The sequence below is a fragment of the Trachurus japonicus genome, chromosome 2, assembly GCF_045865225.1.
Source record: "Trachurus japonicus isolate A0001 chromosome 2, Traja_1.0".
In the NCBI taxonomy this organism is placed as follows: Eukaryota; Metazoa; Chordata; class Actinopteri; order Carangiformes; family Carangidae; genus Trachurus; species Trachurus japonicus.
Window position 1 is genome coordinate 9,430,676 of NC_140908.1, and position 13,789 is coordinate 9,444,464.

At 44.1% G+C, this 13,789-nt stretch overlaps 1 protein-coding gene across 3 annotated transcripts in view; it reads right to left on the reverse strand.

Annotated features, from left to right (window-relative positions):
* LOC146990810 (fidgetin-like) overlaps window positions 1-13,789 on the reverse strand; it is a 55,235-nt gene that overhangs the window by 20,803 nt on the left and 20,643 nt on the right. The window contains exons 3-4 of one of the 3 annotated variants that reach the window (XM_085799582.1): window positions 10,020-10,287; window positions 9,042-9,072 (exon numbers count right to left, since the gene is read on the reverse strand). In XM_085799582.1, coding sequence (XP_085655708.1) covers window positions 9,042-9,066 — 25 coding nt within the window. In that variant the 5' untranslated portion in view covers window positions 9,067-9,072; window positions 10,020-10,287. Of the gene's footprint in view, window positions 1-9,041; window positions 9,134-10,019; window positions 10,288-13,789 lie in introns of those variants that run through there. The other 2 variants (XM_085799590.1, XM_085799574.1) reach the window with 2 other exon arrangements.

Sequence of the window (13,789 nt, forward strand, 5' to 3'; positions counted from 1 at the left end):
ACAAAGATACACTGCCGGTCCAAGAAAAAAAGTGTTTCAGCTGGCAACAACTTATCTACCTATTGTAACTGACACATCCTGTGGTCGTGGAAAAGATGTTAATCTGTTTCAGAAGGGTGAAATTATTGGCATGAATCAAGCAAATAAAACATCTATCTATGCTGAAACTAAAATTGGGTTAAGAAATGTCCAACGCATTAAACTGGAAGGAGAGTGGGGAACCATCATCTTCAAGAAAGAAACATGGTCCAATGTGACCATAGAGTCCAGACCTGAACTCCACTGAGAATCTTTGAAAAATTAATGCAACTCTGGATGGAAATAAATGCTGTGACATTGCAGAAGCTTATTGAAACGATGCCACAGCAAATACGTGCTGTAAACGAAGCTAAAGGCGGTCCAACTAAATATTGTGTGACTTTTAAAGGATGAGCTAAGGTTAGTTTATAATAGAGCTAAACAGGTTGAAAGTTAGTTAGCAGCTATTCATTTCAGTTAGACTTTGATTTTTTTTTAACGTTTTAAGTTTAAAGAGGAACTAGGCAAGATTTGGAAACAGCTTTTCAGTAACTGTGATGGTTAAATGGCTCTCTGCCTTCCACCTAGCGTCTCTTGGCTGAAAACCAACGCTGTAGGATCAGAGCCTCCGACTCGTAATCTCTTGTTTATGACAGATGACTACACAAATATACACATGGTAACATGGTATATGATAAATAACGTTATCCACCGCTCCATGGATTGATTTCTCACCGGTGAAAACAAATGCACATAGTTCCCCTTTAAAACAATGACATAAACAAATTATAACCAGAAATCCAAACAGCTGTTTTCAGCCTCCAAGCTAGCTGCTAGTAGAAACTTGCCACTCGACAATACAAGCAATAAACAATATAAATATCTTAAAATTACTAAAGCTGAAAATCCAATTTGCTGGATAATCTAAAGTATTATCCTATAAAATGACGCTCTCATGTGAGAAGTAAGTAGCTCAGTGAGTAGGCCTGTTATTTATCCATCCACAGGGTTACAGTTGGCTCTGAGCACGATGCACGTTTGCAGCATTAACACTTCATACTCTTTCTAATTGAATCTTAAACCCAAATAAAAAAATAAAAAAAAGACTTGCTGCGCGACAATAAAAAAGACCACACAACGCGAAACTACAGTCGTCTGTGTGTATGGCCGTGCAGTGGGAATAATTCCACATTTTCCACAGTTTTCACTCATGTCACTGTCCCGGTTGATAAGCATGAAAATCCATTTATCTACAAAGGAACTGTATGGCCCATATTGGACAATGTCTCTTTCATGGACCCTCGCAGGCCCTTTTTTTCGTCCACAAAGCCGCCCAACTGACTCCACCACGTCTGTAATAGGCCACATTCATTTGATACAGACACATCAAGGGAGATATTGCAGCGGTTTTCGCCGTGCATCAAGAAAGGACTGGAGCTGGTTCACAGAAACAACAGTGTGCTCTCAACATAAAAGAACAATGGACACAGGCAGATGCTGATCGGAAAGAGAAAAAGAAAAAGAAAAAGAAATAAATAATGAAAATACAGAGGAGAGGACACACGGCGCAGGCCTGCATATAAACACCAAACATGTATCCGTGCATGAATGCATGAATGGGAAACCATATGGAGACACGGTGAGGCTCACTGTCATTATCATTCAGCCTTTTCCTCCTTGTGAGCAGGAATCAGGATGAAGAGGAGGAGGAGGAGGAGGAGGAGCCGTCAGATTACAGATTAGAAGGTGGGGAAGTGGTGGGATTAAACATGTGGTCTAGATGCTTGCCACACTAATACAGCTCACAGCTCACCGGCTAAGGGCGTTGTCAAACCCAGTCCTGTGGGTTTTACGCTGTGGCTACAAACCGCACTGAGGGAAACGTTTCAAAAAGGAAAAACAACTCTCCTGGATATTGTTATCGAAACACTTTCCACTGGGGTCAATGTTATTCATTGCTCACCTAATCCATATTTGTGTAAATGAGGTGCCGCGGAGCTTTTACAACAGAAGGCAGACACACACACATGAAAAAAAAAAAAAAAAGAACCTAGGAGACTTTGGTATTAACAACGACGCTACGTCTTAACCACCCTCTGGCTAATGCAGCTAATGAATGAGAGAGCGCTAGCAGGCTAACGGCTCTAATTCTCCTTCACAGGCTATCATGTTGCAGCCCGGAGACAGATCAATACCATTTGCTCAACACACAGGAGGCCCGGGAATCTATAAAAGGGCTTTTATTGAGTAATTAAACACCCATTACTGTCCCATGCAGCCAAACAATAAATTTGATCAGGCCTCTCAGGCACAGATCCAGCCGTGATTAATACTCAGTGCATGCATGACATAAAAGACCACAATGACATTTTACTAAGTCCTGTCTTAGACCCTTTGACAGTCCAGGGGTGGTGGTGGGTGGTGGGGGGGCAGGGACAGGAGTTGGGCTGCTTACAGTGACAGTTTCAAGGTTGGTTAGTGCAGCAGCAGCTTCAGAGAGAGATCCATGTGGACCAGCGTCCCAACGTCCCTGCCAGACTGGGATGGAAGCAAACCAGAACCTGCATCAAACACACACTGAAGTCCCACAGCAGCCACGAGCTCAAGATAAAAAAAAAAAACTAAACAACAACCCTCTAATATTTGCACTTCAGCCTCAGGAACCAGAACTACAATTATAACTATGACAATAATGATGTTACAACAGTGTGTCAGATTTAATAAGTGTTTACGTTACTTTGTTTAACTTCTCTCTCTGTCGTTGTAAAATCGATTTCAATTCACAAATTGTGACATTTTACTCACATCCTGAGAGTGTACACACACACACACACACACACAACACACTACTACTATTTTGACAAATACTACAATTCTTGTTCAGCATGTCACATTCGTATTAGTCCTTGCTTTTTACTATTCACCCCTTTTCACAGTAAACCGTGGGTTGGGCGCTTTTTTTTTTTGCTGCTTTTTTCCCCCCCTCAATTTCCCAATGTCCTTTTCTACACTTGCACAATTCAAAAACCTGTTACAATCACATCCTTGTTGGAGAATATTTAGCGTTGTTGAGCCAACAATATGGCATCTGGGTGATTCTCCTAAATATGAATGGCCCATTCACGGGGCTCAATGGAGTCGCTTGGCAATGGCCCGTCTTCCCCTCCCTCCTCCATACTCAAAACAATATTCAGCGCAGCAGTCTTGGCACTTTTCCCCGAAATCAACAAAAGAGGAACTCGAAGCTGTCCCTGAAACCCTCAAAGCATTAAGCCTCTGTGAGATGCAAGTACTTGGCACAAGCAAAGCGATTTAACGACAATGGGCAAATCATACAGTGCTTTGTGAGATTTAGGGGATACAATAGCACTCCGTTTCCAAAGCACACATTAGTAAGCATGTCATTGGGACCCCCTGGGGGGATTTGAGCAGCCCAGAGGATTGTGTAGTGAAGAGGATAAATATATGTTACTGGGCAAAGACGATGGACCGCTGCCAGTGCCTCCCTCCTTCACACAACATACTGCGTGGAATACATTAATAGAATAATCTTCTCGCAAACTAACCCACCAACTGAACCCATTTGGCTTGTAAAGCATATACATTGCAGCACATCCAAAATCAATTTACAACCATTTAACAGAGCTCAAGGGGTGCTGATGAGGAGAGTCTTGACTTATAAATATATATATATATTTATATTAAATATATAAATAAATAAAAACAAGCTCCCGCCATGAAAATAAGACACAAAAAAAAAAAATACACTTGTTATAAATGTGCGGCGCTTGCAGCCATGCTGACCTCTGAGTACTAAACAAAACCAACAACGGACAAGCAGACACCCACTCAAAAGTCAATACCATGCGTGCCTCCTATTCCTCTTGTATGGTTAATGCATGATGCCAGGTAGGGGAGACAGACGGAGAGTAGGATCTCATTATACACTGCATGCTATCATTAGTTAGCTACCACATGTGTCCATCCTGCCAACAGAGTCGAACAAGCAACATCCTAATGCTCTCGCCTGCTTCCAGTGGGGAAACTTGGCCCACACACACAAACAAACACACACACACACACTGTAGGAGCATGCACAAACACAATCACAGTCACACACACACCTTCTTTGCTTGACAAGCCAGGGTGCATGGACATACACAGGTTTAAAGTCACTTTTTTCCAGCAAAAATATTTAACTTCTGCGATTGCGGCTCCTCTAATGTGAGGATTTGTTGCTGTTTGTGAGTTTTGTGTCATTGTTAACAGACTTTGTGACACGGGAACGGACAAAACAAGGCGGCTAAAGATGTCACCTTAGACACCGGGAGGCAGGGATGCTTCAAATTATTCTGTCAATGAATTGATCACCTGAAAAATAGCACAACTCTAGGCACTTTTTCTTGTATCACCAATAATAATAAAAAAAAGGTGAATACATGATGAATTGTGAGGATTTGTTGCAGCTCATATGTGACACATGAAGCTGTAAATGGAATTTGAACAGAGGTTGATTGATTGATTAATAGGATAAAACTAAAAGTCGATCAATGGCTTTCAGCAGACGCTACTTAGCAGCAGCAGCAGCAGTTGCTTTTGCTCTCGTTCCCAGTTTGTGTCCGTCTCCCAGAGGCCACAGGCAGCTCAGTGATGCTGTGCCACACGCCCAGCCACTCAACATCCTTTGTGTCCATCCCTTGGCAGCCTGCCAAGCTTAAACACACACACACACACACACACACAATCCAGCCTCATACCCAATGAGCCATTGTTCATTAACGCGCACGCACACCTTTGCTGCCTCGCAGACACAAAAGTGTCCGAGTTACTTGGGAGATGCCGCGCTAATCAAGACGTTCAGAACTCAGCTGCAGACGGGAAGGTGGCGGGTGGGGGGCAGAGGGGCAGAGGGGAGTGGTGTGGATGGGTGGAGGGGTGGAGGAGGGGGGTGGTGCAGCGGCAGCAGACGGCCACTATCTAGCCAACGAGGCTCACTGTTAACAAAATCAGATCATCCAGCCAGAGCCGGCGAGAGAAGAGCAGCAGTGAAGAGATTACAGTCAGATCCTTCCTGTCATTTTCTTTGGCCCCTGTAAGAAAAAAAAAAAGCCTCTCGTCGTCTGCGTCCTCCATCACGGGGGCCAAATGAGCGGCGAGCTCCTCCGCACATCAATGCGCAATTTAACTTAAGACTTCCATGGCAATAACCTAATTAGAAACGGCGCCTTCTCATTTGGAGGCACAATGTAAAGGATAAGCTGCAACGCCGCCATGTCTACTGAGGTCTGATGCTGCAGGATTTTCCACAGTGGAAGTTGGATTTTTTTTTTTTTTTTTTTTTTAATAAGTCCTTAGCATATTTAACGCTTCCACACTGAATGTTTTAATATCTGCCCGAGAATCCGGGCCATGGGTGGTGGAGGTGGCGGTGGAGGGAGATTGCCGGCGAGGAGTAAAAGGCAGATGAGCGGGGGTCGGTCTGCTTAAAATATTCAGGAAAAAGGGGGGCAGTGGTTCGTAAAAGAAGGTGGGAGGAAAAAGGAAAAAGAAAAACCCACAGCTTTGATTTGATTAAAAAGCTCTGAAAATGACACATTACATAAAATGTAGGAACTTCAAACATTCGGGGGGATTCAGAGTTCAAAGAAAGTGAGATAATGCTTTTAATGCTGGAATTAACATGGCGGTGAATTAAACAGGACGGAGGTGGAGGAAGCTGGAAAAATCTAGTGGCACTGATCTAAGATCAGCTTCGGCTGCTGTGGCGGGAACGACTGCGACCTGAGCTGACCCTGGAGCAGCTGTCGTTTGCCTCTGACACACTTCTGCACAAAAACTTCCATCTCGTTTCTTTGCTTTAGATTTTTTTTTTTTTTTCCCTCCTCCGACTGGAAAACATTAAAAGTGACACCGGCTTTTAGTCGATTTATGATCGCGGCCACTGAAACATCTCAGAGCTTTCAAGTGTTACGCATCACCGTGACGCATAAAAGGCATTATGGTGGTATTAAGTGGCCTATCACAGGTTACAGCAGGGTACACAGTGGTAAGCTGGCAGTATTACTGCACCCCTGAGTCAGTCCTGTGCACCTGAAGCATCAGATTTTGACTAGATAATAATCAGTCAGCAGTGGGTGAGGGAAGTGAGGGCAGAGTGAATATATGTTTAAATCAATCAGCCGTCGATTGTCATTCACACCAACACAAAAATCCCCAAAATGTCTTTTTAAAAGGAAAGAAATGGAGCGATGAAAGAGGAGGAGGAGGAAGGAGGAAGGGGGGGTAGAGTGGATCATGGTGTCAAGGATTTAAGGAATTGGCGTCCGCTCATCTACGGAGAAACACGTCTCGGGCAGCGGCGCTGCATCGACAGCTGCCCGCCGTCTCTAGGAGAGGAACTTAGATCAGTGAGGAGGAGGAGGAGGAAGGGGAGGAAGAGGAGGAGGAGGAGGGGAAGGGGGGGCTGTCAGCGAGCATACAGGGAAACACACAAAGACTTACACAGCCCCACTACAGTTAGCTGACACACAGCCCCCAGCACTGTCTTCTGGGACGGAGGGAGAGAGGGAGAAGGAGAGAGAGAGAGAGAGGAGGGGAAATAAGTGGACAAAGAGTGAAATAGATGAGAGAGCAAGGAGACAAGACAGGCTGACGCACTGTCGAGCAAAACGACGTGGAGGGAGAAAAAAAAAGAGAGGAGGAGGAGGAGGAGGTGGTGGTGGTGGTTGGTGGTGGGGGAAAGAGAGAGAGGGAGAGGAAGATGAGAAGACAGAGAAATGGAGAGAGTGAAACAGACAGACAGGTCCGAGAGGGATTTGTTCTATTTGCATGCGCCGGGGGCTCCCATGGGGTCCGGCTCCGCTCAGCAAAGCCGAGAGCACAAAAGATAACACTTAACATATTTGCTAAAAGATGACAACCCTGCCTGGATCTCGTTTGAAGAGGGGCCTCCTTTGTCAGGACGTGCAGACAGCAAGAAAATCCACTGATACGGACACAGCAGAGGCTAACAAATGTCTCCCTCCGTATATATATGTGTGATGTCTGTCTAAAAAGCACAATATTTCCCCCTTTACATCTGGCAGCTCAGTCCCCACGGGTCGGATCGCACGGTGGCTCCGGGACGGTAAAACAGCTTTTAATGGTAAACATTACAGACTGATAGAAAGTGTCAGGATAATTTATTTATATGGTCCCACTGGGAGTAGCTGAGCCGCCCCTGTAGCACGCCGGCTCTCTCTCTCCATCCATTTGAGGGAGAGAGGTCCATATTTAGATAAATAAAGGAAGAGTAAAGAGGTGGCTGTTTGTAAAGCAGTTCCTCTCTTCTATTCCTATTATCTCCCCTCTCTCTGTCCCTATTAGCCGTAGCGCGGGGGCTGCCAGAGATGTGAGGCGATACGTTATGTGTATAATGAGGGGGATTATTGCTACTGTCACTGCAACACGCGCGCAGACGGCGGCTGCACGGGGACGGATCTTAAGCCGAGGACTGTAGCAAACAAATAGACTTAGAGGGAATAAACAAACCGCTGAGTGGTGTCTGCGTTATTTACATTACGCTAGGGGAAAAAAAAAATAAATAAATAAAAAGGAGAGACACAGGTACGGTTCTCGCGCTCCAGCTTCCTCACGCACAGCCACACACGTGAAGTCAAATTTCAAAACACACACACAGTCCACGAGTCCACATGATGATCTGCAAAACTTGATTCTCCAAACTGAAGTTTTCAAATGCATCTGCACAACCAGACGTCTTCATTTCTACTTTGATGTCTCCATTAAAACACTCATTATTTAAAATTAAAATAAGAAAATAAAATGTAGATGGTTTGATATTTAAATAAACACACACACACACCTGCTGCTGTCTGTTTCCTCAGATTAAGTTCAAAATGACTGGATATTCACACACTGCTATGATACATTTTCTATTTGCATTACAGTCAGAACACACACACACACACACACCTACTACACAAACATGCAAATATTTACAAGGTACACACACACACACACACACACACACACACGTGCATCAGCAGGAGGAAGGGGAAACCAGCACATGACCTACTGTAAAGCAGGTGTGTGTGTGTGTGTGTGTGTGTGTGTTGAGTTCTCACTAATAACTGCTACAAAAAATACCAAGACTGTGCAACCGTGGAACTTCAGCCTGCATGTGTGTGTGTGTGTGTGGTGTGTGTGTGTGTGTGAAGGAGCCACCAACATGATTATTCATTAGAAAAAACTGCACTTGCAACCTGGTGGGATGTGTGTTTCAAATCTGAACAATCTGCCATTGTTCCACATGAACGTGGAGGAAAACACATTTTCATTTTTTAAATTTTTTTTAACACCTGAGATTTGAATGAACTGGACTCTGGTGTGTGTTGCTGAGCGTCGTTAACGCTGCTGTCACCAACACATGACGACCAACAGTAAATCATTATCTCTAAATCCATATTCAATGAAATTTAACATTAAACATCTACTAATACGTATCAATATAGTGCAGCTTTTAACAATAAACATGAATTTAGACTTTTCCTCGTTCACTCACAATCACATGCCCTCAATACGACTATTTTCTAGCCTTCAATCAAAATAAAACTTGTGTGTGTGAGTACAAAATGAAAAAAACTTATATTTATATTTTAAAGCAACAGGTTTGTTTTAAAAAAGTAAAAAATATATATAGATTTTTGCCACAGTTTTGTTGTTTATTATCTACAAAAAACTAATTAAAGCTGCAGTGTGTAGTTGAGTTTAAAGGTATTAATTAGGAGGTGCTGCTGCTATGTGTGTATGTGTATGTGTGTGTGCAATATATAAAGATGAATAAATAAACTTCAATATGGCACCTGTGCATTTCTCCTATAATAAACAACACAATTTACATGTCAAGCTTAAACACAGCCAGTGCTGTTGTTGCTGCTGTTGTGAGTTTTACACCTTGTAACATGTGATTCAGGAGAAAACAAATAAGAATAATAACAAGTGAAGCTGATGGAAGATCAACCTACCATAGACGCTGCTGCTGCTGATCATGTCGTGCTGGAACAGGGAGAGGAAGAGGAGGGAGAGGAAGAGGAGATGAGAGCATTGGAATTAATGTCTGGAGGAAGAAAAAGCAGAAGGGTTCCCTCTGAATAAAAAGAATTAGGACACTTTTTCTTTCTTTTTTGGGGGATGGGGGTGGGTTGGGGGGGGTCCAGCACTGCTGCTCGGATTTCAAGTCGTGTGAAAGGTGGGCCCTTCCGAGTCTTGGAGCGAGCAACTCAATAGAGAGAAGGCATCTTAACCTACATGCATCTCATTAGAAAGTGGAGCCCGGGATGACAGGAGGAGGAGAAGAGGAGGAGGAGGAGGAGGAGGAAGAAGAGGAGGAGGAGGAAGAGGAAGAGGGGTCAATCAACTAGTGATGCAGAACTGAAGTTAAATCTGTTGATAACGCCCTGTGATCAAATATAAATAAATAAATAAATAAATAAATAAAATGAATAAAACGCTCCCTCTCTTTTAAAAAATACATGCTGCGGTGTCATTGTATCCAACTTGTTGTAACCGTAACCGCGAGAAAAAACGGCTGGAAAAGCCTCCGCGTGCATGCACCGCAAGTTGTGTATGTGTGTGCATGCGTGTTTTTTTAGTGAGTGCCGCACAGGGAACCTGTAGTGCAGCTACGTGTCCGTTCCTGTGCGATTTTAAACGGTGGCGCAGGTGCGTTCCTTGAAAATCCGAGATAGAAAAATATTAAAAAATAAATAAAATAAAGAAAAAAAAGACGCACGCTCCAATTTCCGCGCAGGTTGCGTGTTTTTGCAATAAGGGAAACTTGTCAAATCACAAAGTGCACATGCATTATTGGGCTCGTCTGCACAGAGCGCTGCCTCGCAGGGAGAGAGGCTGTCTGTCTGCTGCTGACCACTCTGCGGATCCCCCGGACGATCCTTCCTTCCTTCCCTCTCTCCCTCTCTCTTCTCCCCGCTTCCTTCCCTTACCTGTGTTTTTAGCGACAGGTCGACCTCTCACGTGGGGCTTCAGGGTCGCATCGATCCCGGGGAGGGCTGCTGCTGCTGCTGCTGCTGCTGCTGCTGCTGCTGACGGTCGGGCTGGAGACGAGCTTAAGCCGGGTTGCGTGCGAGCTGAAACCATCCCAAGTTAACGCAGGAAAACACTGACCACAGCCACTGCCATGTTGGAATTTCACCAGCCCCCTTGAACAGCTGCTTCTCAGACTGACCAGTACGCTCCCCACTGCGCATGCGCCTGCAGAGAGAGAGAGAGAGAAAGAGAGGGAGGGGGGAGAGGAGGAGAAGAGAGACAGAGAGGGAGAGAGAGAGAGAGAAAATCCTCAATTCCAATTATTCCCATAAGGTTGTTATGGGCGTCTGGTTTGTATGGAGAGGTCACGTGGTGAGGAGAGAAGGAGCAAATGAAGAGATAGAAAGAGAAGAGACGGGCTCATTAACAAGTCACCTCTGTTTATCTGGATTAAGAAAATAAAGGTGTGAAGACTTCTTTTGTTTTCATTCCCATCGACTGACAAACAAGCAGACATTGACTCATTACAGTAAAAACACATGTTGACAAATAACTAATCATGATAAGTTAAAGGAAGCTGATGAGATGCAGGGACTCAACTTGCTTCGGCCAATCAGATCGCAGAAGGATGATGCACTTATAATCAAAGCTGCAGGGTGAGAAAGAGCACATCCAACACAGGACACAGAAGATCAGCGGTTTGATTCCCAACTGAGATGAATATCATATATCTTTACTTTTACTATTATCAATAGACCAATCAATATCAATCAGTAAGAGCCAATGAGGTAATAATAGCTGCACTTTAAACACCCATATCTGCCCACCTCCTGGGGTGAGGACGGAGGATGCCGGCGCCACAGTCCGCGTCCGTGTCTCCCAGTGATAATTATAGCAGCAATATGGTTTCAGCAGTGGAAGCGCTAATTAGAGTGAAAATGTCCCAGTTAGCTCGTTATCAAAGCGTCATCAGAGGGGGGTTAAACAAGACATCAAAGATGATGGAGGGAGGAGGCACCGGCACCTCGCTGCAGTAAGTTTGAGACAGCGAGGGAATCGAACCCACACATGAAGCTGGAGAGTGTGATCCGAGAGGAAGGGAGGGGTCAAGAGTGCAGCACTGAGTCACCATCAGTTGTTTCCTTTGTACCTCCACCTTTGTTTATTACAGCACATTACAACACACTGTAATTAATTGTCTTTTTTATGTATAAATATATAAATTTATATATATAACTCCATCAATTCATTTAATTGGTCACGCCTGCAATGCAATCAAGGATTTCTTTTGTAATTAAAATTGATTGAAAAGGCAAATAACTGCTGTAACAGCTCCATAAAGAAGAAACCTTCTCCTTCTTCTTATTCTGTGTTTTATGCAGCGCTGATTATTAGTTAGTAATTAGAAAAATCCTACAACGCTTTAAGTGAGAGAAAACAGGGCTTTGTGTTGTGTTGTGGACTGTGTGTGTGTGTAGATGTGTGTGTTACCAGGCTTTCTGTCTGATTTACATACACTGAAGGCAAAGGTATCATTCAAGTGTGTTGAATATGCAGTGATGCTATAAAAGGCTCCACACACTGATGTGGGAAGTCTTGTGTAGGACACTTTGAGGTTTTAATTTTCTAACACCCTTTTTTTTTTTTTTTTACTGATTTGTGATTGTGACACAACCTGCATGTATGTGTGTGTGTATGTGTGTGTTTGCGGTGGAGGCGATTTAACGGCAACATAAATCTAAATAGATTTTAACTCATTAGCCATTGGAGAGGTAATGATGTAAGTCTGCCACTAATGAGCTTAAGCTCTTAATTGAATAGGAGGAGGGGAGAAGGAGGGGTAGGGGGGGTGGGGGAACGCGCACGCACACACACACACACACACACACTCATACGCACGCACATGCACATTACACACAGCATGGACGCCCACACAACTCTCAGCTGCACAAAAGGATGCACACATAAAGACACGCACGCACACACCTACAAATACAATCCCGCCTCCTGTGTTGGTATGGGGTCTGTGTGTGTGTGTGTTTTCTTCCCTTCTCTGGGGTCATGATGGAGGGAGGAGGAAGAGATGGGGAAGAGAGGTGGGTGTCATAGTCACATGACCAGCTAAATTTCAACTCCACTGCCTGTGGACTTCCAGTGTCGGCCTGCATCACTTCAAATCTGCACTTTTATTTATGCTTTTTTTTTTTTTTTTTTTTTGCCCCTCCCTCCTCTTAATACATACTCTAAAAATAAATGAAATAACACACTCTTGTTCATGTGAAAACAAGTGAAAACAAAGCCGGCTTTTCAGAATAAGAGCTTAATCAAAGCTAATCAAACCTTCTGGTGCGAATAAAACGCTCCGTATTTGCGGAATAAGGAAAAAAAACATGCAACAGAACAGAAACAGAAAACCTACTTGCTTTGATGTCACTGTTCAGATTTTTTTTTATTCATCTCTTCTAAATAATTATCATCACTTAACCTGCCATGTCTGCGACGACGTAAAAATGTCACAATCAATTTGCACAAAAAGGAGAGACGGGAAGCTTATAGGATGAAATGTCCACTCTTTAGAATAGACCCTGCTCCCTTGGTAATACAGTGTGGAAATGATGATATCCAATTTCTTAGTGTCTCCCTATGAAGTGTACGCTGGTATAAACAAAGCCCAAGTGAATGGGGGGTAGGAGTTGAGGTGGGGAGGGGGGGTGTACAATCTCAAAGCAGGAAAATCCAGAGGGAGAAAGAAGAAGAGATTAGACTGTTTCCAGTGCTCAGATAAAGACGAGGGGAAATAATGTTGGAGAATAGAGGAGGGAATGGCTAGTGTGTGTGTCTGTGTGTGTGCGTGTGTGTGGCCGATCCTCTTTTATGAGCCCAGACTAACGCCCTGATGGGACACAGCGTATATTTGAGCAGAGCCTATTGAGCATAAGCTGCTAAATTTGGCAATAAAGGGAATGTGATTTACTGTAAGCTCCACTGGGCCGAGAGCGACACAGCCCACGGCATGTGTACACACACACGCACGCACGCGCACGCACGCACACCTGAGAGTGTAAAAACACACACATACACACACATACAGTAACAATAACTCACTCACTCTGTTACTGTCTCTTGCTCTCTCCCTCATTCTCCCTGACACACACACACACAGAGCGAATGCCTGACCAGCTTTCCTCTGAGCCCCACACACATACGCACAACACACACACACACACTCGCGCAGCCACTCATGCGGCTCAGCGGCAGTGACTTTGACAAATAACCAGGAAGTCCTGGTGTTGGCTTAAAAACTCCAACTTGTTCAGTTGCAATTCTGCATTTGTCCTGCTTTAATGGCTGTGGAAGTGGCTTTGGAGGTAATCTGTCAGTGATTGATTAGAGCCCGGCCAAATCCCCTCACTGAACACATTGGTAGGCTGCCGGCCCGCCCGCTGCTTGTACCAGGCAGCGAGAGAGAGAGAGAGATGCAGAGAGAGAGGGGAGAAGACAGGAAGACAAGCGCTGACACACGCTTCTCCGACGTGCGAGCAGAGGAGTCAAAATGGAAAAAGTTCATCCACACTAATAGGAAAAAAAACATCAAATATTAACCACAATATTCAAGAATCAGGAATGTCTCATGTTTTAACCCCATCTGACATCCTACTGTAATAAATAACATGAATACAAATATTATAATAGAATTTATTAGGATGAAGGAAGGGGGAAAACACAA